The following is a 27,399-nucleotide window of genomic DNA, read 5'->3' as shown; positions in this document are numbered from 1 at the left end:
AACAATGCTGAAGTGGTAATTTAAATAATTTATTTCCTTTCTTCCTTTCTTCCTTCCTCAAAATGCTTCTAAATTGAAGATACGATTCTGTGAGAAGTTGAGTACCAATAAATTTTATGGAATGGAGGTAAAATGTAAGCATCCCTCAAATGGAGTAGCATCCTTTTACAAACTATCTTTTTGCAGCCCAGTTTTAGCAGGAAAAGTTGGGGGGGTTTGGGAAATCCTAAATCAAAAAAGGGAGGGAGGATACTATACAGAAGAATTCTTCTTCCATGAGATGCTTAAACAAATGAGGTGCTGGAAATGTGATGAATGAGATGTGAAGCTATCTTAAAGTCAACAGCTACTTCAAATGAATTCCTGAAAACTGGAGACTGCTATTCTGTTTAAAAATAAATGACAATAAATGACAGAGCACGAAGTTTGAGCGATATAGTTCATTTGAGAAACTGACATTGCTCAGATGTTAACTTGTTTATTGAATTTGTTGAACTGGGATTGTTCCTCAATTTTTGACTTGACATATAATTTAAATTCGTTTCATGGTACAGAGTCTGGCTCAGTATCTAGTAATTTTCCTTTTCATGCCCTTCCCAGGTACACACGCCTTGAAACAGCTTTAAAATATAACTTATGCCAACTTAGGGTACCCTTTTGCAAGAAAAAGGTGCTTTTAATATAAATGAAAACTAGATCTTATTTAGGGCTTTTTTGTATACTTGCTCTCACCTTGTAGTTTCAGTTTTACAGGAGTGAGTTTCACAGGTATAATTGGAACCCAAAAGTTATTACTGAGCTTGGAATAGTTCTGTAGTCTGTTGTGTTGCTGTGAGATACACTCTTCTTTTTCTTCTATTTCATGTGTTTATTTAAGATAAGTGATGGTGGATCTAAGCGTTGTAATAGAAAATACATTGCTGGAATTAGATGGTTTACAATGAGTGTATTTCAGTGCAAAACCTTAATTTGGTTCTGTATAACAGAGTCTCATGTTTGTTTTGGGTTAATGACAGGCTTTCAGATGTGTTGTGGTTTAAGCCCAACTGGCAGCAAAGCACCACGAGGCCTCTCACTCCTTCCACCTGCTGGGATGGGGAGGAGAAAATATAACAAAAGGCTTGTGAGTTGAGACAAGGATAGGGAGGGATCACTCATCAGTTATGGTTATGAGCAAAAAACAAGATAATGGGAAGTAAAACCAAATCTTAAAAACACCTTCCCCCCACCTCTCCCTCCTTTCCAGGCTCAACTCCAGTCCCAGTTCTCTCTACCTCCTCCCCCCGGCAGTGCAGGGGGATGGGGAATGGGGATTGGAGTCAGTCTGTCACGCGTTTTCTCTGCTGCTCCTTCCTCCTCAGGGAGAGGACTCCTCACTCTTTCCCTGCTCCAGTGGGGGGTTCCTCCCATGGGAGACAGTCCTCCATGAACTTCTCCAACGTGGGTCCTTCCTACAGGCTGCAGTCCTTCATTAACTGCTCCAGCAGGGGTCCCTTCCACGGGCTGCAGTCCTTCAGGCACAGGCTGCTGCAGCGCAGGCTTTCCCATTGTATTGGTTTTGTCTGGCAAGGTTTTGGTAGCGGCGGGGGTTACTGGGGTGGCTTCTGTAAGAAGCTGCTGGAAGCTTCCCCTGTGTTCGAGAGCAAGCCCATACCAGCTGTCTCTGAGACGGACCTGCCGCCGGCCAAGGCCGAGCCAATCACTGATAGTGGTAACGCCTCTGTGATAACATTTTTAAGAAGGAAAAAAAGTTGGGACGGGGAGAAACAGCCGCCAGAGTGAGGAGTGAGAACATGTAAGAGAAACAAGCCTGCAGACACCAAGGTCAGTGAAGAAGGAAGGGGAGGAGATGCTCCAGGCACCGGAGCAAAGATTCCTCTGCAGCCTGTGGTGAAGACCCTGATGAGGCAGGCTGTCCCCCTGCAGCCCAGGGAGGTCCACGGTGGAGCAGATCTCCACCTGCAGCCCGTGGAGGACCCCATGCCAAAGCAGGTGGGTTCCCAAAGGAGGCTGTGACCCTGTGGGAACCCCACGCTGGAGCAGGTTCCTGGCAGGACCTGCGGATCTGTGGAGAGAGGAGCCCACGGAGCAGGTTTTCTGGCAGGACTTGTGACCCCGTGGGGGACCCACGCTGGAGCAGTGAGCTCCTGAAGGACTGCACACCGTGGAATGGACTCATGCTGGAGCAGTTCGTGAAGAACTGCAGCCTGTGGGAATGGCCCACGTTGGAGGAGTTCGTGGAGGACTGTCTCCCGTGGGTGGGACCCCACGCTGGAGCAGGGGAAGAGTGTGATCAGCCCTTGTCCTGAGGATGTGAAGCGGCAGAAAATAATGTGTGATGACCATAAACCCCATCCCTGTCCCCCTGTGCCACTGGGGGCGCTTGGTGGTGAAATCCAGGAGTGAAGTTGTGCCCTGGAAGAAGGGAGGGGTGGTGGGAAGGTGTTCTGAGATTTTGTTTTATTCTCATTACCTTGCTCTGGTTGATTTGTAATAAATCGAGTTAATTTTCCCAAATTGAGTCTGTTTTGCCCGTGACGGTAATCAGTGAATGATCTCTCCTGTCCTTATCTAGACCCGCAGGCTTTTTGTTATATTTTTCTCTCCCCTGTCCAGCTGAGGATGGGGAGTGATAGAACGGCTTGGTGGGCACCTGGTGTTCAGCCAGGGTCAACCCATCATACCCATGGAGTCACTGCCATCTTTGGGGGGCTCTGCTCCCCCACTTGCCTCCATGGGCTGCAGGGGGACAGCCTGCTGTCTCACCATGGGCTGTAGGGGCATCGCCTCCTCCATCGCGCCTCCTCCCCCTTCTTCCTCACTAACCTCAGTATCTGCGAGGTGTTCCTCTCACATGCCAATCCCACTAGTCACTGCAGATTCCCCTTCTTAAATATGTTCTCCCACAGGTGCTACCACTGTTGCTAATGGGCTCAGCCTTGGCCAGAAGCACGTCCGACTTGGAGCTGGGGAAGCTTGTAGCAGCTTCTCACAGGAGCCACCCCTGTGATCCCTCCCCTGCTACCAAAACCCTTCCACACAAATCCAAACCAAGGTGATGAGATTTAAATGCAGTATCATAGCATTTCTGCACATGCACACATACCAAAAGAAATCATAACACTTGTCATATGTATTGGTATCATTGAACACTTCTTTCGTCAAACTTGCACACCTGCTGGATTGCATCTTTTTTTTTTCTTTTTTTTTTTCCCAAATGAGATAGAGGGTATTTAATTCTGACAGGAGCTGGCTTCTTTTTGTTTCTTGTTTATTCTGCTGCTATTAGTCAACACCTTATATAGCCATGTAAATTACCAAAGACTTTTAAGATCTAAACGAACAGCTTGGGAGCAAGGTTAGCTTTTTTTACTTCCACCTTCATAATGCACTTTTTATTCAGCTTGTAAAATCTTGAGTTGCTTTTTTTTGGGAGGGGGGGAGGGGTGTTAAATAAATGTTGATGGTTAACCAACAGGCAAAAAGCTGTGGATTTGTGTCTGGTGACACGAGCCTATATTAGCATGGCATTTGCCTAGTTTGAACAGTAGACTTCTGGAATTGAGCAGTGATCTTCACTTGTAGGGTGTAGCAGACCAGACATAGTCCAGTGGAAGAAACTTGATCTTTCCACTGGGAATAACAAGCTTATCTCATGTTTTGCTCACTGAATGTGTAAGGCCATGCAGAGAGTCCTTTTATACCCATTTTATTTTTACTTCTGTTCTTTATAGGAAAAAACAGCTATGAGCAGCCCCACTTCAAAGGTAGAATTTCTTTTACTTTGTTAATAGCCATAGAGGAAGCAAACTGCTTTGCATGCAAATTCGTGCCACTTTAGTTGGCAAGAAACCTTGAATTTCAACCTGAAGGTGGTATAAAAGTTTGGAAGAAGCACAGGCGTGAGTTGGAAGGGTGGCGTGTTACTTGGTTATGCATAACGCTTCATGATACTGGAACCCCCTTTTAGTTTTTATTGTCGGCAGAAGTTGTTAAACCTTGTAACTGTAGTCATTGACTTCTTGGTTGAAGGGCTGGAACTGGTGTTAGCATTAAAAATGGAAAGCAGGGAGGGATTATATTAATCATCACCTAAAATAAGGAGGGCATTTATTGTTCTTGAATAAATTGTAGATATGGGGGTTGTTATTGAATGTCCTCTCCTTGATAGTAATTGCAAATGAAGCAATTAATACAAATTAAGTACACTTTGAAGGCTTATAAAAGTGGCTTCAGGTTAGTGTTTGCAGAGGAAAACAACCTAAATCATAGAAGCCATCTTAGGGTCCTTTGGGGAATGTTTTTTGATACTTTGATGTTTAATAATAGCACATACAAGGTCTGATGCTTATTTTCATATTATGTTGTAGTCCTTAATTATAAGTCAGTAGAGGAGCTATCTGGACTGAAGTTGTGTTACTTTGGTCCCTTCATGGCAAACCTCTTGAGGGTAGAACCTTCCAGTCTGTGTTTTCCGAGTACAACCTTAGTTGTGAACAAAGCCTACCCTTGTTGTTGAAATAGGGATTATGAAGAACTATTAGCAAATACACTAATTACTTTTGTAACTGCAGAAAGCAATGACAGAAAGACTGGATGGGGGGAGGGCTACACTTTCTGTCTTAAATAATGGTGTTTGATAGGAAAAGACCTTTTGATGTTAAGATGAAATGGTAATGAGCTAGAAAACTCCAAACAGTTTGGGTTTTGTTTTGCTTGCTTGTTAAGATGTAAAGTATTCTATTTCTTAATTTTGTAATTAGATAAACTTCTTTCAGTCCTCTGTGCTCAGCTACCAAAATCTTTTTTGAGTGTCTTGGAAATTGTATAAATGGCATCCAGCATGCTACGTGGATGTGGAGTGCACAGATGCACAAAAGACCCTTTGCACCTCTCCTCAATTAGATGTGTTTAAATTACCAGGGCTGGAAGAGGGGAAAGCAGAGGCATCTCTGTACTACATCTTAACTTCGGAAAGAAACAGATTCCCTACATATTAGTCTTTTAATGCTTGTGTGATGTCTTATTTTTTTTCTATATTGTATTTATTTGATGTCAAAATGTAAACTTAAATACTTGGAATGACCATTTTCCCTCTCAAAACAAACAGAAAAATACCATGAAACACCTGTTTTCAAAGACAGGCTCCAGTAATTAAACAGTGTCATTCAGGTGGCTTTGCCAGGACTTACCTTGTTTTGTCCTAATTTGACCAGGTTGATAAATTTTTCTTTGACACAATCTGATGGGAAAACAGCTGGATTGTGTCCCTCTTCTTTCCTTATCCAAGGAAGCAGTTATGTACCCAATGGGCTTTCTCTTAGGGAGTTGTCTTCTGATCCCAGTCTTAAGTGTTGATTCAGGGTTTGTTTTTTTTCCAATATCCCCACCTAAAGAATGAGTACTGACTGTGCTTTCTCTTTGAGGGTAGGCAAAATACTGAAAAGTTATACTTGAAAGGCATTTTAAATTTCTTTACTGTCAAATAATATTATAAGCTCTTCAGCATTTAGCTGCTCATAAGAAAGAAACGTAGCAGAGGAGCACACAAGAAGATGCACACAACTGGAGGTGAAACGAGTCTTGCAGCTGGAATTCAGGCCTCTGAAATGCTGAAACTCTTTAAGGGAGACCTGCTGTCAGTCTTGAGCATTACTGTGGCCATGCATCCTGTCTTTCAGAACTTGTACCATTACTGAACTTTTGAAAGTTAATAATTAAAAAATGATTAACAATTTAATGATTGTTTTCTATATCAAAAATGTCAGGCTGGTCCTGGGATGTCTTCTAACATATTAGGCTACTGTATTAACATAGAGGTCTAAGTAGTGTACAATCGATGGACGTATTTTTTTTCAGAATCTGTAGTTGCCATTTTTCAAATTTAGGTAGTTCACTATTATAGAAATTGATCTCTGATCCAGATATCTTGTGAAAGTGATGAGTAGTGTCTTATTTGGTCTTTGAAAACTCGATATACTGTGAAAACCAAAGCATAACTTCTGGAGTTACCTTGAGACAGCGTGCTAATTGGTCTAACTGTTACTTAATGATTTGCCAAGAGGCAAGAAAAAAAGCATACGCTACTTCTTCAGTCATATGCAAAGTAGACAAAATAATATATGATTACAGTTTCATTAATATGCTTGGAGTTTTTACTTTTGCAGAATACTAATAAAGCAAATAGCTGCTGTTAATGTAATTTGTGTCGCATGAGTTACTCTTCAGAAGACTAATCTGCCTGAGAGCTTTAGGATTAGTCAAGGAAAGATTTGCCACTACAGGCATTATTGTAACAAACTGGACTGTAGCTTTATGTTACTCAGCATTACTGTCTAGAAGCTGCTTACCTGTGTAGATTGGTGCTCTAGATCATTTAATTACATTGTAATGCAGATAACTTTTCTTGGTAGGGAATGAATGTAAATGAATTAAACCATTGGCTGTGAAGAAAACTTGAATGATACATAAAATTCTTCACCAACTCACTTATTTTAGCTGGATATACCTTTGATGTGACCAGTGATTCATGAATTCATGTGTTTGAAATGTTATGATAGCGTGTATGGGACAACTCACTTATTACTGCATCTAGTTTTACTTTCCTTTCACTCTCCTGCCTTTTTTTGAGTTGTTTTTCATCTTTCTAAGTGTATATATTTTAAAAGAAGTGCTACTTTTCACCCTCTGAAATACTGTTGTCCCCTTTGTGATGAAACTGCTGTTGGATGTCTCTGTTAAAATCAATAATAGTTCATTAGGTTTTATCTTATCAGTAACTTGTGCAGACTAGAGACTTCTCTTGAAATTAGTTATCTCAGCTAAGTTTAATCTTTTATTTTTGGCTTTGCTGTGATAGTGAAGCATCATCATGATGCAGTCCCTGGGGAGAAAACCAAAACTGTATTTCTCCCCAAAGTGCTGTGATGCTTGAGGTCTTCAAGATGAACCTGATGGTAAGGGAGAGGGCTGAAGAGAAAGATGTTTCTTGCTCTTGGTGTGGTATGCAATCCGTAAGTGACATTTTTAGTGTCTTAACTGGAGGTCTCGGGGATAAGACTCACCAACAGTTTCTAGCACACCTTTTCTTCCCTGGAAATCTTTTCTAGCGCTGTCCTAGTGAAAATATAGTAGCGGTTTTGGGTAAAGCTTAGTCTTCACATGGCAGCATAGCCTAGAGGTGCTTTAAGTACATTAGCTGGAAAAGTTATCAATGTTTAGTTTCCCGAGCTGTTAACTTTGGGAGGGGCAAAAGTCTGTGGCAGAGGCTGCTGTAAGAGCTGAATGTAGAAGATCTGTGTAAACCCACAAGACAGACAGGTGAGTGTGTTGGAGGTGAATGCTTCTGGATGTTTGCATGAGAGATGAAATGGTATGCAGTAATTTTGTTAGTGCCTTGCTTACTAGTTTTTGTGCTTTTTCCTACCAATAGATGCTATGCTGAGCATGTGAGCAGAATTACAATGCAAAGGTTGGAAATTGGCCTGCAGGCCTTACCAGCTCAGGGTTACTCGTCAAATGAGTTTTTTAAAACATAAGGACCTACTGAAGTGTTTATAAAACTGGGGTTTGTGTAGGTGGGAGAAAGCCCCAGGTTAGAGAGGAGGCACAGCCACTAAGTGTCAGAGACCCCCACTAGTGCCAGTCCAGACCAAAGGAGCCTGAGAGGCTTCATGTGTCTCTTGTTTTCTCCTTTCATATCCATCAACCGTATAAAACTAAATGGCAACAATGCTTTCTTGAATTCATTGCTTAACATACTGTTCTTAATTTAGGAATGTCCACTGGATTAAAATAGATGTCATAAAATGAAGGCTACGAGGACTGATCTCTTCCAGGCTCCCTTTTCAGCAGGCCCCTTGGGAATGCTCTTGTGTTCAGTGGTGGGGCAGTGTGGTGCATCTTGCTACCAAGTTTTGTTTGCTACTTCACTCTGTTTGGTAAAATTAACAAAAGGCTGTGTGTTTTGTAGGCGTGCTGTGGAGGGCTGCATAGAGAAATTGGAAGAAACCAGACGATGTGGCATCAGAAATAGTCGTCTTAACTATCTGTGATTTAGCATAACTAGTTATTTTGGACCAAGTATGGATTTTTAACTATGGATTTTGGCTTTTTCCTGTGAATTTTGTCATAGTCCAAATGATTGCAGAGGAAAATAATATGTAGAAGAGTACAGTGCAATATATAGCTTAATGCAGTAGCTGCAGGTTTTTGGCCAATGACTGAAAAATTTATATGTTTTCCTTTTTTTAATGTTAGAATCACTGTCAGTCACTGTGTTTATGATCTTAACTCTTGGGAAAGTGGAAGTAACAATGCTGTGAAGCATATGCTTGCAAAATGGACTGAAAGGAAATCTCTTAGTCATACACTCTTAACCAGGAGTATCTTGCTCAGGTATTGTCAAAAGGCCCAGCAGAAACTCTAAAGCTAGGAAAGGTAAGGCCAAGGTCAGATCTGGTAAGGCCCCCGTCCTTAGCCCTTGTATCAAAAAATTCTCATAGGCTTAACTGTTGTGTTCTGACCACTACCTCTGCAGAAAAGCCTCCATCAACATCAGGTGTTTCTGTGGACTGTGCAGAAAGAGTAATTTCTTGACAAGCAGGAAGCTGCTAATTTTACAATCAGAAAAAGTGCCATAGCAGATCAACTTATTTTCTTCAGAAATGAAATATCAGATGGCAAAAATCATGGATTTGAGGCACATTTTATAGAAAGAGCCTTTGTGCCATCTCCCTGCTATCTCAACAATGAGTCTGTTCTCCTGTTAAAACTTTGCAATGTCACTGCAAGTTTCGCAGGTACCATGCTGAAAAAGCAATGTATAAATTTGCTGCTTATACTAAAGGTGAGAGGCTTTCAGTTTAAACACCAGTGGTAGCAAGCAGTAACCTTCAGATATTAAATAATTTCATGTGTCTTTTTTTTTTTTTCTTTTTCCCCTGACCTAAATTTTTTTAAAAGCTGTTATTTTCACTCTGGTTGTTTATAGAAAGTTAATTTGAAAGCTCAGTCTTGTATCTTAGCTGGAGATGTAACAGACAAATCCATTAACTTACTGTCCTTGCTGTAAAGACACTCTTAACAAAGTTCAACTTGGGAAGCTGAGTATTTGAATTATTCATGGTCATGATCTAAATGCTTTACTTGTGTTTACAGTGTCTGTTAATTGCTCCGGTATTTCTTTATGATTAGGAACATTTAGCTGTCCTAATCAATAAGGTGAAGTGCTATGCTGAGCAGTTCATTAGTATGGCCCTGTCAGCTCAAAATATAGAAGGCTAAATGTGATCATGACTTGCTCTGGTAATTTCATTAAGATGGGAGATGTCATGTCATTTCTGAAGGGAATGAGATTTTAAGTAGGCAGTCATAGGTTGTTATGTTGTTAAATTGATAGCACTCCAAGTAAACAGTCACTTTGCCCCCTCCCCCCAACTTCAGCTGTCTTCATAGCTAAGGCAAAAAGTACCAAAAAGCTCACTATTACAAAGCCTCACTATTACAAGGCAAGGTCTCCGTAAATTTACAACTTAGGATTTTGAGGGGAAAAAATCTTAAAATTGCCACAGTATGACTGCTGTGTGCTTTATTAATTTAATGGAGTCTCAGTTGGAGGAGCTGACTGAATAGAGCTCACATTCACACGTCACCTGTGGAATGACTCATTTCTGTTTTTATTGAAATTTTGATAGGGTTGTGTTGCATCTATAAAGAAAAAAAGTCATTAATTTGAAGGATTTTTTGCGAGTGTTTGTAATAGATGTCATGTTTGAGATGCTCTCCAGAGTTTCTGAAGATGTTAGAAGGAGTAAGTATGTGATAGCTTTACAATCAGGACAAGCCAGACAAGGTGTCATCCCAGTTATTGGAAAAATCTCTTATTACCCAGTGGAAGGACAGTGATGGTTACTGTTAAATTGTACAGGGCTTACTTGTTCCAGAGGAGAAGAAAAATTGAGATAGTAAAGGGAAATCTCTTGTCAGTAGAAGTGTTCCTGCTTTTTTTTTTTTTTTTAAAAAAAGTAAAAATGTCATAACATGTTAACATCTTAAAAGAGGGCAGGAAAATAAATGTTCTGTCCTTCTAAAAAAAACCCTCAAAACCAAACAAAACCCAGAAAAAACTTGTTTCAATTGTGGCATTTTAACTTGCAGTGCTAAGCTAATGTGTTAGAGTAGTTAGATGTTGACTCCTGCAATGTTTCTTGGTGTGATTTTTTTTTTTTTTTTTTCATTACCGTAGGCATATAAAATTAATGAAGTTTTTTTCTGTGTTTTAAACAAAGAGTGGGGGAACTAAGATACAGGGTTTGCATACCTCTTGTAAGACTGTAAGTCTATTTCTTCAGTTTCTCATGAATTTTTAAAATATTTCTAGTTTTCCCCTTGAGAAGCCTTCTAGCTAAAAGAATAGAAGTTAAAAATAGATATTTAAACCTAATTGCATACCCTGCTGTACCTTGAATGCGACGGACTCACCTTTGGAGCATGAGGGGCAGTGGAGAGCCATTGAATTCTCTCTTGAGGAACCTAACCCAAAGAGGAGATTTATCTTTGTGTTGTGTTTCTCAGATGGTAAAACTGAAGCGAGTGCTTTTAGCTTACACCTTCTGAGGTTGGCTACACTGGAGGGTGGAGGGCTGAAAGGAGGAGCTCTACCACCCCAGCCACTGCATTTTAAGGTTCGATGAAAACAAAGCTTAAGTGGAAACTGCTGCTTTTAACCCACCGTCTTTATAAGGCATGATAAAATACAGCCTGTGTGCTTAATGTCTAAATGAACTAGAGAGAGTCTTCAAAGAGATACATTGTGGGGGGTTTTAGGAAACTGTTGGGGAAAACTTGTTACTTTTTTGTTATTTGTTAGTGAACCCCTCCCCCTGTACACCAAGTATGCTTGGAAAATTAAATTTCTGTAATCGTGCTCCAAGTATGCTTGTTGTTCTGCGTTTAGCCCAAGTTGATCAGAAGACAATTTTGGGCCACAAAACAGTTTGGTTACAGCTTTAAACTCCATGTTACACTAGTGTGTTTTGGATTTCTATGAAGACTGCATTTACAGTTCTCAAATCTGCCTGAATCAAACAATTTCAGCCTTTGCTGCCATGGGTGGGTAAGCCTAGAGTTTAGTTCAGGCTTGCTTGAGCTGTTCCTGCTTTGGATGGACTGAAATGTCAGATGTGAGCTTAAAACTTATTTTTTTTCATTTTCTTCTCTTTTCAGGTGCCTGCTGATGGAAACACTGGGTTGCTGGCAGAGCCTCAAATTGCCATGTTCTGTGGTAAACTCAATATGCACATGAATGTGCAGAACGGAAAGTGGGAATCGGACCCCTCTGGCACCAAGACCTGCATTGGGACGAAGGAAGGGATTCTCCAGTACTGTCAGGAAGTAAGTCCCATCCTCAGGAACAGCTACGGTGGTTGTTCTGAAGCGCCGAGGTGCAGGCACATGCTGGAGAGCTGTGTCTGTAGGGACCTTTCCTTTCTTTTTTTTTCTTCTCTTCTGCTCCACGGCTTTTTTGTCCTTTTTAAAGAGGTTTTCTCCAGAGCCTGTTAAAACAGTTCCAAAAATTGGTTGCTGGGGAGGGGGTCACTGCAATTGTTGTTGGACAGTCCTCTGTCTTCTGCCCTTGGGGCATTATTTTTGTATAGTCTGTGCACAATGAACTTCTTGCTTATAAAGTATTTTAAATAAAGCTGAGGTGACAGCTTATTATTTAAAATGTCCTTGTTCTTTCTGGGCTAATCTTGAAAGAGTCAGCTGTAACATGTCTTCTGTCATCCTACTATTATACTGAAATACACTGGGGCAGTCCAGAGTTATTGGTCTCTGTTGCACACTGAACCATTCAGAGTTTCTTAATAGAAAAAGCTTGCCCTACAGATGAAGTCACAATGACTGATTTCATATTTGAGAGCAGAAGCTTATTACTCACTCGCTTATATCCTAAGAACGGATTGTGGGTCTAGTTTTGTTTTGTCTTCATGCTGTGATAGCGTGATAACCTCGTACCAGTGTGTGACACTTTGAAAAGAAAATGCGGATTTCATGCCATGAAACAAAAGGGCACAGCTTGAGTCGCTTTAGTCCTTATGTCTTTCTATACCATCTCTGCATTTTTTTAAAGCAGGGGCTGTTGCTTATTGACATAGCAGTAGCTGTCTTGCTTTCTAAATGTCAAACCAATTCCTGTGAAAATGCTTCTTTAGAAAGCAAGATAATTCAGTCTTTGGATCTCTGCTCTCTTCGCATCTTCATTCCTGTCCTTTCACCCTTTGATTGTTCCTTCTGTTGCTTGCAGTGTTTCGTTCAGTTTTTTCTGAGTTGGGGCTTCATGGTCTAGAATATTCATTTTAAGGAGGGTACTGTAATGTCTATTAAAATTGATTCTTTACTGGTAGCTTTGTCTTTTTACTAAGAGTATTAGTTTGTGAAATTCATAATGTTTTTGTTTACCACTAACAAAAATACCAAACCTAAACTACTAGTAAGGTTTCAGAGGTTTCTTCTGGTTTTCTGTTGTCTTTGATTTATCTAAATAAAATTGATTTATGAATAGTGAAATTATTGAGGGTGAGGAAGGGAATAAAAAGATGGAAGTAGGGAATCAGTGAATAGAAGTCCACGAGCTAGTAAGTCTTTATCTAAAGTTATAGAAAGAAATATGTGAATTTACAGGAAGTAAGAGTAGAAAGTTTGGGGTGTTTTAAGGCATGAATAGCTCAGTAGGCTGGCAATGCAGTTATAAATGCTGCAGGTAGGGAAGGATTCCAGAACAAGGACTCAGCACTGTAAATATCAGCTGAATGTCAGGTGACTTTGAAATTTGGGGTGCTATTAAAAAAAACAAAACAAAACTACTCTTACAAATAAAGGGAATAGGAAAGCAAAAGCAGTCAGAAGTTGGTAGCCATATACTGTTAGATGACAAAGGGTATAATAACAAAAATTTTGACTGCATATAAGGAGAACATTCTTTGCCATGAGAGTGGCCCTGTGGTGGCTGCGGAGTCCCCATTCTTGGAGAGTGGGAGAGCTGAACTGGGCAAGGGCCCAAGCAACCTGGTCTGGCTTAGATGTAAGCCCTGGTTAGAGCAGAGGAAGGTCTGGATGACCTCTATAGGTCCCTTTTAACCTGAATTTTTCTGCAAATCTGAAATTTTCTCTTGACTGGAGAAACAGAGGAGGAGACACCTTCTGTTACTTGAGTTTTTAAGGATAAAATTTAAACTCCAATGTGGTGATAGCCTTGATTTGTGTGCTTGGCAGTTCATTAACTTAATTTTAGATGATCATGTAATGATTTTAGACTGTCTTTTTAGCTACAGTTAAAAGCATAGTTTTAGGGGGTTCTGCCCTGTGGTGGGGCAAGGTGCTGGCAGATCTCCCTAAAAGTAGGGCAGGCATCTTACTAATTTTAGTTATCTGTGTTATTATGTGTGTGTGATTAAGCAGTGTGCTTTTATTAACTTGAAGTGAGCAATTCTGTGGTGTGTTAAAACATGGGAATCTGCCTAAAAAAACCCCTTCCGTTGCTGTGTTCACCAGTATGCTTTCTGTTTGTTCAGGGGAAACTGCCAATGTCCTAGCTGTCCTGCCCTATCCTTCCCCCACACACCCCTGAGCTGCACAGTACACCTGGCTGTGGGACACTGGTAGAGAAGGGGCAAGCTGGTCTGGGATGTAAGAGCCACGTGGCAGCACCAGGGCTCTGTTAGCCCTGGGAGTGGGGAAGGAATCATGTGAGCCCCCAATTTTAATGCTGGTGAAAAATTCAGAAATAGATAGTAAATATTAGGAAGGTCAGGGCTGCTCACAGCAAGTTAAAACAAAAAGGCACATGGAAGTTAATCCAGCCCAGCAGTATGAAAATAAGCTCCTAGTTCTGTATGACTCTTCCCCCATAGTCCTCTTTGTTTTCCCGTGCCTCTGCGGCCGGGTCCGTAGCGTGGTGGTTTGGGCTTTGGCTTTGGCCAGGAAAGGGCAGTACTGCTTTGCTTCTGTTAAACTTTCCCATGACCTGACAAGAGAAACAGAAGAGTTGGATAAAAGCACCCACTTCTAACAACGAAATGAATTTGTAGAGAAGTGCTAGTAAATGCAACTCAAACTGGCTTCTCAGCTTTGGGGAACCCCTTGTTGCTTGATCCTCCAAATATGCTCAGTATCCTGGGGGTAGTAAGTGAGGTGGTTCCCCCCTTCCTTTCTGCTGTTTACCTTGGCTGCAAGACAGAGCTTGCTATCAGGGAATGGAACAAATTTGCATTTTCCCATTAGCAGGAAGCAATAGGCGTCAAGGCTGAGATGTGGTACCTCTTGAACTGGAATGGTATGCAGGTAAAAAACTCCTTTTTGATTACTTTTGCCAAGTACGACCTTTTCCTTCCTTCCTTTTCTCTCCTGTTTCTGCTGCCTTTTTTCCCCAAAAGGAAGACTGCTTCTTCTTGGGGTGCATTTTTTCTCAGTATAGGCAGAGGCTGAGCATATACTGTCTGCTCATCAAGCAGACAGGTACTCTTCCTGAATCTATGTTCTTCATGCTTCCTGGCAGCTTCCTTAGTTCTTTGGTCTTGCTATAGCAGCAGCTGTTAGTACCACTCTGCTGAGGTACTGAGTTTTTTCCCCAGCTCTGAGCAGAGCCCTGAAATGACAGGGAGCAAGGGAAGGTAAGATTTTTTATTTTTTTTTTTTCCCCCTGCACCTCTAATGAGAAGTCTGTCCATCCTGTTTTTTGTTGCAGATACCTTGTGTGGCTCTGTGCCAGGCATTGTGATTATGGCTGTAATGTAAGAGATGATGCTCTGCTGCGGTAGATCCTGTAGAGTTAGCCTATGCACACAGTTCCTCCTGCACCAGGGAAAGACCAGAAGGGACATACGGGAAGAAGCCAACTGGGCAGAAACTCAATGAGCAAGTACGGTGGAGATCTTGCTCTGTGGCTCCTTGGCTCTAAAATAATACAAAGTTAGTATATTTTATCGGGAAACTCCTCTGCGCTCGCTGTTAATCCAGAATGATACTCCATGTATTCTCTGGCTTTGTTTTCTTTCTGGAGGATATCTTTCAAAAAATAAAAAATATCATCTCCCCTTTTAGGAGAACTTAAAAGTAGATGTATTCCTCTGCCTCCTTGTAAGCTGTTTTAAAAGAGCTTTTCTTGACAGTGCAGATGCCTGGGTGGTGGGCAGAGCACTGGGCTGGAAGGTGCCTGATGTACAGAAGGACAGAGCAGAGAAGAGGTACTGGGAGCCTTGTATCTTTTCCTTGAGATTGTCATTGTTGCCTCTCCTCGTCCACTGCCAGTGTAGGTGGATTTTGAAGTGTCTATGCAGGAAGTAGCAGTAGAGGAGCATTGCAGGGGCAGAAAGGGAGGAATGGGAAATAAGCAGAACCGCCTACTTGTTTTAAAGATTTATGTCGTTTGCTGTTGCTTTGCTTCTTTTGAGTGGGAGCTCAGTGCAGCACAGGAACTGTCTGAATTTATATTTGGACAACACATCACAGTTTAAAGCTGACAAAGCTCAGACCGTAGATTACTTATTTGAAAGCAAATGGAAGATACTTGAATACTGCCTTCTAACTTCCTTGACTTCAGTTAAACTCTGCTACTGAAGTCACAAGAAGTGGTTCTAGAAGCACAGTACATCCATCTTCTCTGCCTTCAAATCTGCATGTTCTCCCATGTTCAGCCTAAGCTGGTGACTCTTCTTTTTTTAAAAATATAGCAAAATCAAGCTTTCTTGGGTGGAACGAGATGTTCCTTAGAGAAATACAGTTTACTGGTGGTTTCTTTTAATGTCAAACTAGCTAGCATTCCACTATATTAACTGTACCTGTTACTAAAGAGTAAAATCCTGGACCTGATCTGCAAACAGCTGTCAAATGCAAGTGCTGCAGGTGCTAGAGAAACATTGCATTAATGTAGATAGAGTGGTTATGCCTGTGTATGTGCCAAAATCATTAACATATTGTGAGTGTACTAGCTGACACTTCAAATCAAGCCATTGGTCAATCTAGTCCTGCTGCTGACACTGCAGTACCAGCTGTTTCGGAGGGATGTTGGAAAAAAACCTGCCATACACAATTGCTGGATAACTAGCCCCTTGGGGGAAGTTTCTTCCTAACAGCCCCTGATGGGTGGTTGGCTAATGCTCTTAAACAGTTGGGGACAGCTGCTCCTGGATTTTGCTTTTTCTTGTTTTGTAGAAGAAACTGGGTATCCCCACCCCCACATGTTCAAGCACTGGGGTGGCACATTACTATTGAAGGAAGGTGTGTTTCAGAGGTTGGTCAGCCCTTGTCTTTCTAAACAGGTTTCATAAAAACAACCTGGAGCCTGCCCTTTGGCAAAGTATGTGTTTTCAGTCACATGAATATGCGGAATAGGAAGTTAATCTAGGTGTGCTCAGTTCTCTGTTTAAATGGAATGCATGTTCAGATGGAAGATACTGGTGTATGTTTTACTATATTAGCAATTTTGAACAGCTACTATGTGCTGAATTTTATGTCTAGTAATTAGGATACATCTGAGTTCCTTGAAGGACTGAAATTATTTTGCCATCAGTGCCGAATTCAGTGTCCAAAATGAATTGTAAAAATAACACTCACAGCTGGCAAAAAAATTCATTTTGTTCAGTGCATGTTTTTTTCCCCCACTTTGTTTAATTTGGAGGTGCTCATTTCCATTTCAGGTATGCGTGGAACTGGGTTTTTTTGTTTGTTCTTTTTTCCAAGACCAAACCAAAACTATAGCAAAAAACCCAGTTTGAGTCTGGATATTGCGTGCATGTTTGAGCAGATGGAGTGTAAACCTGGGAGCCTGGTGATCTAGCTGCACCTTGTAATCAGCAGCTGGTGCTCTGTGCGATCTTTGGCTAGATGCTTAGAATAACTTTCACATGTAGAGCCTATGTTGGCTTTGGCAGGTGTTACACCTGACATCTCTGAAACCACATCATGACTGCTTGGTTTCTTTTGTAAAGTTGTGATATGTGTCCACTTTCTTTCTAAACACCATGAAGATCCATGAGCATCTTGCACTGGATATGTATTTCTTACAGAAGCCCTCCCTGGAAATAAAAAAAAGAGTTATAAATGTATGCTACTGTGCTCTTAACTATGTCTTTGTGTTATGTGGAGCAGAAAATAGTAGGGTAAATTCAGGTAACAGGTAATTCATTATAACTGTTGACAGAACAGTGTTGACATTTCTAATCTCTAATCATAATACTTCTAAAAATTATCTTGTCATTTTCTCCAGTCTTCTGTGTTTATGCCAGGTGTTTAGGGAAGTTGCTGGTGAAACCCAAAGCTGCTCCTTAGCCAGACCCAGTACAAGCTGGAATGTGACCATAATAAGGCCTTGACATTAATCCACCCCACAACCCCCAGCTTCAAAGCAGTCCTCAAGTCCCCTATTTTGTAGATGAGCCAAAAGGGCTGTCAGTCGACTGTCCCATCTTCATTTTTATTTACTTGCTTGGCTCCCTACTGCCACCATCTCTGATAATCCTTCTGTGTTTGTTGCCCTGGGGCCCACGCCAGGCAGAATGAGGCAGGCAGGCAGGACTGATGGCAGTGGTTCCCTCCCTCTCTAGTCTTTGTCCTTGTTGAGAGCTTCTGAAGATTTGTTAAAGGGTTTGTTGAACTGCCAGGGATGCCAATGATTTTAAAAAGGAAAACAATAGTTTTGCCTTTTCTTCTGAGAAGAGAATTTGAGATGTGATGAAAATGGTTTTGCTGCTTTGATAATGGTTTGTCTCCATGTTACCTTGTCATTTTCATCCTAATATGAATTGTTGTTTTTATCTAGCCTGCATAATGTGCTCTTTCTAGTTTCTCAAACCAAATAGCCACTGTATTGAAGAAGAAAATGTATTTTAAGCCTGTACTATAAATTCAGCAGCCTAAAAAGCTATACATTTTGCTCTGAGGAAAATGATCTGTTTAATGAAACACCATGGAAAACATACAGATTTTTGGCAGCACAGATTGTCCTTAAAAACAAATGACACTTTCAAGAGAAATGTTTGCTGGTGTATTCTGAGATGTGTACAGTCTTGCTTAAAAGTTTGGGTGAAATGTATCTTAGCACTCTTTGCATTGATTATTGAGGTCTTTTGTTTTACTTGGCTTTTGGTCCATAGCAAAAGTTGAATTAGTTCACTCGGTCTGCCAGTGCTTAAATCTCATTTGCTTCAATGAAGGCTTAAATTTTGGAAAGGCGGGCTCTACTACTGATGGTATATTTATCTTGCAGTTAAACCTCAGTATGCTCACCATACAACCTCCTTGAGAAAGAAGGCTGGTCTTTTTAGCCCAGACTGTAGTCTGCCATTTAAATGTATTTCAAATCAAGTGACTAAGAACACTTGGAGCCTATGTTGCAAGATAATGCCTGCCTTTCTTTTGTTTATCATAAAAAGGTCTCCTCTCATTTTTTTTCCCTACACAGACCATTTTGCATGTCTCAAAGAAATGAGATGAAAAACATCAGGATCTCAGTAGGTTGTTGCTTTTATGATAAATTTTTCAACTCCTTTTGAAGTGACATGTTTTCTTTATGGAAGGAAGGTGCTTCTGCTTTGAGGCTGAGGGAGGAAAAAGGATGAAAATGGATGAGGATTGTCTGCATAAATAGATATTTAGGTAAATGTGTATTGCAGTGTTTAATGAAGCTGCAATGCTGCATTTTCCCCTAGATTAATTTTGAATTTCACAGATATGATGGACTAGATGAATGGCTCAACTTAATTGGCAGGTTCCACCAGCATAGCGTTTGTGCCAGGAATACGATTGCTGCTTCTGCCCTCTAAAATACGTGAATGCAGTGGCTGTATGCGGGGTAGTCCTATAGCCTTTCTTGGTTCATAGTTGAACTAGCAGACAACCATTTAACATGTGATCAAGATATCAGAAGAGATCTGCTAAATTGGAGATATAAAAGACAAGAAGAAAATCTTTTATATTATCATCAGCATGCTGTGCTCTGTGCTTGTGGTTTGCTCCTTAAGGTTACAAAAGGATCGGCTAACCACGCTTCCACAAGTCTCCCTGCTTGCCTAGGGAAGGAGCGAAGCTTGACTGGCCCCACTCTCGCCCTTACTGAAGCCCAAGAAACTTCTGAGAGGGCTGTGTAGCATTGGATGTGGTCTGTAGAGGTGTTACCTCTCCTGTACCTGTGATGTTGCATGGAAGGTGTCCTGGTGGGGGCAAAACAGCGGACCTCTACTACTGCATTTCACCAGTCTTTTTTCCTTCTTACATACAGAATTATCATAGTAAGTTGTCTGCTATTTTCTTTACAGATACATCTCCCAAACATCTTACACTCTGCAATTCTGAGATGGACTGGTAGCAGCTGTTCCTTTAATAAATAATATTATAAGCCTAAGAGGTAATAGGCGTACAGTGTGATGATTACCTTAAGTAAAGAAAAATCTATTATAAATATACAGCTGTTATGTATCAGCCCTTTTGAGGAGGAAATGTCCATGCTAATCTACTTTCTTTTCCTCTACCTTTTCAGACCATGCTTGCATGAATACTTCAGTCTGGCACAGATCTATCCCACTTTTGCTAGAGGTCATCCTGGGTCCTCTAACTCCTGTCAGTTTCCACTGTGATGCAGTTTTTATTCTTAGGGGGGATGTTTTCAGAGGTAGGTCAGTTCCTTGATCCAGCTTCTGTGTTAGCACTGGCTTGTGGAGATGTGCTCGCAGTAAATGGACAAGGGTCATCCACATCCCTTATGCATGGCTCTATAGCTTTCTTGTGCTATATCTTACTGCTTTTTCTTGTGATGGTAGTGTTACTCTCTTCTAGGGGTTTTGTTTCTTTTACTTTTTTGGATAGGGCAGGTTTCTTTTTTCTTTCTTCCCTGCCCTGTTTCACCCTTGTCCATCTACTTTGAAATATATGGAAATCATAAATACTGACTACAGATGTGTTTATTTCACTATAGCAGTGTTTATGAGCTTATTACTAGCAGACAGTAGGCTAATCTGTCTAGATTGGTAGCACAGAATGGGTTCATGTTCAGAAGTCAGTCTTTGCAAGTAAAAGGACATTATGCACATATTTTTGGTAGTCAGTTCTGCAGGCAGAAATGAAAAAGGGAAAGACGGTTTCTCTTGCTCCATTGCTTTGAAGCTGTCAGGAAGGTGATGCTTGCTTGAATTCATAGCAGGGCAATGCCCCAAGGTCGGATGGGGGAAATATTTCTTGATTTCTGGGACATTCCATTTTCCCCCCAAGCAGTTTATTACCACCACTTTCTAATTCATATGGTGGCATTATCATCCAATTAGCTTTTATGCAATTAAAATTATTATGTAGTACTGTATTGAGTGCCTGCTTTAATCTTCCAAATACTGTATACCTCTGGCTAATAAAAAAATCCCACTGATAATCTGTTTTTATAGATGTGTGCTCCTTACAGAAAGTTGTTCTAGATGGTTTTGGATTAATTATTTATAATCATGGAGAGGTTTCTGAACATCTGGCCAATTATTGATGGTGTTACCCACCTCTTTCCTTTATATACATACAACATGTTATTCTTAATAGTTTAAAAAGAATTTTAGCTGATAATTTTTTTTCATTTTCTTGACTAGGGTGAGATTTTTCACTGAAGGGGTGTTATTGCAATTGCTAATGAAAAAGTTTGAAAGGTGAGGATTTTAGATTTTTTTCAGAGCTCTTGAGGCATCTGGCTTAATGTTGAGACTGATAACAGCATTGGATTTAAGGTCCCTAAGACTATTCCAAATTGTAGTGAGGCTTTAAGGTGAATCCTTGCTAGGGAAGGGGAAAGTGTCCTCTTTAGCTAAGGCAGGAACTTCTTTTAGAAAGGTACTGTGTAGTGTTTAGAAGATGCATCACAATATCTGTTAAAACACCAGCTTTGTATTTTGTGGGTGCTGATAGCTGTTGCATATATGAACACAAAGAAAGGAAAATCACTTACACAGTAATGAAAATACCATGTTTAAATTTTTTCATCTGTCTGGATATGAATATTGAAACGTAAATACTGTTAATCTGGATGTGAGGAAATATGATCTGATACAAAATTTTTTTCTTGCCAGCATAGTTTCTCATTCTATAAATATCATTGTAGGTCAGAAAAGCACTGACCCCATGGAAATTTAATGATATGCAAGATGTCCAATTCCAGCTGTTTTGAAGAAACCACACAATGTTTCCATTAGAATGTAAACCAATGCAATTTAATTTATTTGGTTTTTATCCTAAGTCATATGTCTTCTTGAAGAACAGTGATAATTAAGCATTTATAAACCACCTAATTTCCTCCATTGATCAGTCAGTCGTTCCACTTGGCCTGGGAAGACAGCTCTGCCAGAGTTGTGGTCAATAAATGGCTTCTTTATAAATTCAACTTCTGAGTTGCAACATGGGAAACTATCAGCAGTATCAAGATCCTTTAGCATTTTTTTGCTTTTCTTTGTTTAAGCTAATTACAGACTACCAAAATAAATAAAAAAATAGAAAATTTGATTTGGATGATGTGATGGGTTAACCCTGGCTGAACACCAGGTGCCCACCAAAGCCGTTCTATCACTCCCCCATCCTCAGCTGGACAGGGGAGAGAAAATATAACAAAAGGCTTGCGGGTTGAGATAAGGACAGGAGAGATCATTCACTATTACCGTCATGGGCAAAACAGACTCAGTTTGGGAAAATTAACTCAATTTATTACAGATCAACCAGAGCAAGGTAATGAGAAATAAAACAAAATCTCAGAACACCTTCCCACCACCCCTCCGTTCTTCCCGGGCACAACTACACTCCCGGATTTCACCACCAAGACCCCCAGCGGCACAGGGGGACAGGGATGGGGTTTATGGTCATCACACGTTATTTTCTGCCGCTTCACCTCCTCAGGACGAGGGCTGATCACACTCTTCCCCTGCTCCAGCGTGGGGTCCCACCCACGGGAGACAGTCCTCCACGAACTCCTCCAACGTGGGCCATTCCCACAGGCTGCAGTTCTTCACGAACTGCTCCAGCATGAGTCCATTCCACGGTGTGCAGTCCTTCAGGAGCTCACTGCTCCAGCGTGGGTCCCCCACGGGGTCACAAGTCCTGCCAGAAAACCTGCTCTGTGGGCTCCTCTCTCCACAGATCCGCAGGTCCTGCCAGGAACCTGCTCCAGCGCGGGGTTCCCACAGGGTCACAGCCTCCTTCGGGAACCCACCTGCTCCGGCGTGGGGTCCTCCACGGGCTACAGGTGGAGATCTGCTCCACCGTGGACCTCCCTGGGCTGCAGGGGGACAGCCTGCCTCACCAGGGTCTTCCCCACGGGCTGCAGGGGAATCTTCGCTCTGGCACCTGGAGCATCTCCTCCCCCTCCTTCTTCACTGACCTTGGTGTCTGCAGGCTTGTTTCTCTTACATGTTCTCACTCCTCGCTCCGGCGGCTGTTTTTCTCCGTCCCCACTTTTTTTCCTTCTTAAAAATGTTATCACAGAGGCGTTACCACTATCAGTGATTGGCTCGGCCTTGGCCGGCGGCGGGTCCATCTTAGAGCCGGCTGGTATGGGCTCGCTCTCTCTCGAACACAGGGGAAGCTTCCAGCAGCTTCTTACAGAAGCCACCCCTGTAACCCCCCCCCCCCCGCCCCGCTACTAAAACCTTGCCAGACAAAACCAATACAGATGAGTATTTCTTTAAACATCTGTGAAGTGTTGCAGCTAACATTATTTGTCCAAGTTCCCATGCAGCTTGGCAAGCCTGTGCACTTCATGTAAGAGGTAAAATAAAATCAGAAGGGATCATCCAAGAAGCAGGATTTACATTTATGCTTCTAAACAAGGAACCAAAGGGGATCTGATAAGACTGATCTTATTAAAGCTAAACTTGTAATACCATGTAAGTTAATATGTGTATACTTTTTTGTATTATTAGAGGACATTGTCATAGAAATTCTTTATTTTGAGGTATTGCTGAGAACACATTGGTGGGTATGTTAATGGGCAATTACTTGCTGAAATCTGGACGATGGCTATTAAGATTTTGGTGCCAGTATTGATCAGAGCCACTCTATTGAGCAGCAGTGGGATGCATTCCTATCACCATTTCATTCCTCTACCCCAGGCATTTCATGCAAGAACATCTCTTTGGTTTAGAGTTTGGAGCAACATAGAGGACTGAGAAGTCTCCTATATCCAGCCAGGTTTGAAGTTCCTGAATGTCCCCACTTTTGCATACTTTAAACTTCAGCATCTTGAGCTGTTGTAGCTTAAGATCTGTAGCAAGAACAAACAGTCTTTCCTATGAGACGGTCAGATTGTGCAAGCTAATTTTGGAGTTTCTTAACCAAACTGACAGGAGTGCCGCTATGGAGCGGTTTAGCAGAAGTGTTGAGCTTAAGCGGTACACGTTGTTGCAGAAAGTCAGTTTTCCTCCCCTCCTGATTTCTGCTCTGCCAGATTTTAGCATATGTCTGATCTTGCTATGAGGAAATTTAGGAAGCTGAACTGGCACAAAGCTAACCCCTGCAAACAAACAGAAAGAAGGATGAGATTCTCTCTCTGACCCTGCTCACCAAGGGTTAGATGAGCTGGAGTGCTAACATGGGAGAGGTGGAAGAAGAGGGTGGGACTTTGCCTTCTTGTGACAGCTGACCAGAGGATAGCTTTGCTATGGTGTTTGAACAGCTTGTGAAGGAGAAGTTTTTCAGATATTTCTGAAGGCACTATGTCTTTCTGCCTCTTGGTCCTATGTGTTTTCAGAAGAACACATCCAGTTAATACCTGAATTTCCCCAGCAAGTTTTCTCTGGCAATAGATGACGTGAACAATTTAAATGGAGAAAAAAATGGATGTTATTAGGTCTAGAAGACAGATGTCAAATCAAGCCTATAATGAAGAGCGGGCCACATGTTAATCAGAGATGCAAATGTGGCTCCTTAATTTAATTTTGGGCAGCAGTAGGAACATAAATGGAGAGCAAATAGATCCAAAATACCAGAATCTGTGCAGAAAAGGAGAGAAAAGAAGGCAGGGGAAAATAAAGAAATGTGAACAAGGCTGGTATTTTTAGACAGGATGACAGCAGGCAGGGCAGAGGTGAATTGACAGATGAACGAAAGACTAAGAAATTTGATGTAATGCAGTATCCTTGTAGTGGTTATCCGATCTGAAATTTAGTTTTCTTGGGTCATTTGCTAAACTATTCTTCCACAGGCCTGCCATAAGTATTTTGAGAAAAAGGATATGGACCCTCCATCTCAAACATAGTCCTAACTGCTGCTGGTTTTGTTGTTGCTTTTGTTTCTGCCAGGGTTTTGCAGCTGGAGGTGAAAGAAGAGCAGCTCCGCTCAGGAGCATGTCTCACATGCTGTTTTCTAAGATTACGGTTCTTTCTTGCAGTTGTTTAGCAAACTAAAATCCTGTCTTAAGCATAAAGTAGAAGTGGATTCAATATTTGCAAATTAGTGGGATGTATTAATTTATCACATTGTGTAGCCATGTCATAGAATTTCTTGTGGAAGAAACTCTGGCCCGTCTTATGGGGTTTTAGAGGGTCACCCTGGTGGTTGTCACAGGGCTGCAGCAATAGATTGATGCAAAACTGCTTGCACTGAGCTAAGAGTTTGATACAGTTATTTAAAGTCTGTGCAAATCGTTACATTGACTTTGCTGCTTAGATTAGTCTTTGGAGAAGGAAATTCAGTCTAGTGTAATGTCTCACTTTCACGAGTACTAAAGAAATCAAAGCTTGTCTCTGAAACGGTTACCCTGCTAAACAACAGAAACTGCTAAGCCACAGAGTGCAGTAATAAGGTAGATTGCATCATAACATAATCCTGAAGGTAAGAGCATTTAAAGCTTTGATCTGCTTTTTTTGTTTCCGAAAGTTTCAACAGAAGTGTAGGTGGGGTTCTGCAAGGCGAGAAGTAAATCTCTCTATCCCAGGATAAGCCAAGGCAATATGGAGTGTTAAGGATTTTTTGTTTGTTCTTTCTTCACCAGTTTGAAAATCCTTTCTATCAAGAAGTGCTTGATTGGAATGGTCAAACTTGATGTATTTATTTTTACTTCAGTCCAATTCAGTGAACTTTGTTCCTGTTGGAGAAAGGGTGCTGAAGATAGTTTTGAATTAAATGTATTGTTTGCCAGTCTTACTGTGAAACAAAAGTAGAAGAGACATACAATAAATTATTATACTTACTTTTTAATATTAAGTTCTTTCTAGATTTTGAGGAATTGGCAAATTTGGAGGATCATGCAAGAGCAAAAAACATTTGATTGTGTTACTGCCACTTGAGTTGTGATTACCATAATGACTCCAAATGTACCTGTTTGTGTAGCAATTAATTAAAAAAAAAAAAAAATTTTTTTCTACTTAGCTACTAGTCATGATGCCAGTCTGTTAAATACTCTTGTAGTAAACAGTTTTGATCATGAAGAGCAAGTCAGTTTGATGCCAAAGGTTGAGTTTGATAGGACTTCTCAAATAGTACTTGAAGCCCCTTTCTTGTTATTGTTTCCTTAATGCCTTTGCTGGGCATTCCTGTATAGAATGTCCTGTTCTTGAGGCGCTCTAAGCTTGTTTAATTGCACGCAGCCACAACAATTGCATGTTCATTAGTTGCCTCAAGCAACTGGTTAATTGGGGAATTGTTACACAGTGAACAAGAAATGGTAGTAGACTCTGGTAGACTATCAACACCTTGTGTCAGTTGGTGTACTCAGCATGTGGTGTGCTCTTCTGGGCTTTCATAGGTTCTGTTTTCTTAGCTTCAGAATTGGAAATGTTAATCTGCATCATGCTAAAACTCCTCCCCCCACCCCCCCATCCCCCCCCAGCAGTACGAGTAAAGTAACTGAGGGTTTTCATATACTATTTCCTCTGTGAAAGGCATTTGTGTATTTGCCTGGTAGGGCTCTGTTAGAGGAACTTTGCATGGCTTCATCTGTGCAAAGGGCACTGATGTCCAGCATGGGAATAACTGAATGCTCAGGCAGAAAGAGGACTAATGCTACACATCAGACCTGCTCTCTCAATTGTTTTTTTTTTTTAAAGAGCATTCAACCAGGGTCACACTTTTCTTTCCTGATTTTTAATGTTACTGTACCATTAGCCCAGCATATCTTAAAAATAACAATCAGCAAGACAGGAAACCAGCTTGAGAGTGCCAGCAGTCAGGAATGGCCGAATTTGCAGTCTGAAGCCCAAGTCTTGTTAAAATGGTAGAGAATTTTCTATGGTCATGTCTTTGTATTTCCTTGGAGATAGTGCCTCAATGAGAATGGGGTGCAGGCTTCAACAGAAATGAAATCATATTGCAAACCTCATTGTTTTCCTCTTCAAGAGCAAAATATTCTACAAGCTTGAGGTATGTGAGGTTCAGAAATGTCTGTGGATTGGAGTTGGTGCTAAGCTCTTAAAAATGTCAGAAGTAATTACCTATTCCCCCCATGTACTTGGAGATGGTAGAAACTGGTTTTGTATCACGTTTTGGGACCACCTAACTGAGCTAGCACAGTTCAGATTTCAAGTAACAGAGGAGTTCACCCAGGGTAGGAGTCAGCTTGGCAAGTAGCTGTGTCACACTGTCAGCAACCTGTTGACGCTGTTACTCATGTTAAGTAGACATAATTTTTTCGTTTCATGTTGAAAGCCTGATGCATACAGTATGTGGACTGAGAATGCACGGTGATATTTGCCCTTTTGAGCCTGTGGCAGTATCTGGCTTAGACGGGTGGTCTTTGCTCTTGGCCTGAGTGTTCGCCCATTGTGCAGGCGGGTTGGGGGATCTGCTGGTGAGATGCATGGTGCAGAGCAGTGTGTGCACGGGCATGTTCCAGCTGTGCAGTGTTTTGCATTGGAAAGCAGATGCAGGATTACAGGCCTTCTTACTCTGTCCTTTAAAATTCAGGATCGACACATCTCAGAAGATTCATAATCAACTTGGACTTTTAAAGTTTATTCTAATGCTCCCTTTGCTCAGCATGCCTTTGAGCACTTGGAAATGCACAGCCCGTTTCTGCTTGAGAATAAGGTCTTACGTATATTGGTGTGGAACTTTTGTTGGATATGATTGGACTTTAATGTTATGCCACAACAGTGTTGTTCTCTAGGGATTAACATCACTGTGGTCAATAGAGTTATTGGGAGCAATTTGAAGTGCTTTTGGTTTCTCCATTTGGCAACCATCCTAATCCTCTTGAGATTGTTCTTTTGTAGGAGAAGAAAAAAAAAAAAGGCTTTTCATTTTTCTGGCTTTCTTTTTGTTGGTGGAGTCAGTCTTTCTGTTAGAGAAGTCGGTGTCAGGGTTCCCATTGACTTCAGTGGAGCATGCAGTACAAGGCCTCAAAAAACATTTTGCCATCTGTGTGCTAACAGACTGCAGGAGGAAGAAGGC

General features: G+C 41.2%; 1 protein-coding gene across 5 annotated transcripts in view; it reads left to right on the top strand.

The window, feature by feature from the left end:
- The window catches only part of APP (amyloid beta precursor protein), a 238,368-nt gene that overhangs the window by 34,866 nt on the left and 176,103 nt on the right, over positions 1-27,399 (top strand). For all 5 annotated transcript variants that reach the window (XM_049835163.1, XM_049835161.1, XM_049835159.1 and 2 more), the window contains exon 2: positions 11,227-11,394. In XM_049835163.1, coding sequence (XP_049691120.1) covers positions 11,227-11,394 — 168 coding nt within the window. The remainder of the gene's footprint in view (positions 1-11,226; positions 11,395-27,399) is intronic.

The sequence above is a fragment of the Accipiter gentilis genome, chromosome 32, assembly GCF_929443795.1.
Source record: "Accipiter gentilis chromosome 32, bAccGen1.1, whole genome shotgun sequence".
In the NCBI taxonomy this organism is placed as follows: domain Eukaryota; kingdom Metazoa; phylum Chordata; class Aves; order Accipitriformes; family Accipitridae; genus Astur; species Astur gentilis.
Note: the sequence above shows the minus strand (reverse complement) of the source record. Positions and strands in the feature narration are given on the sequence as shown.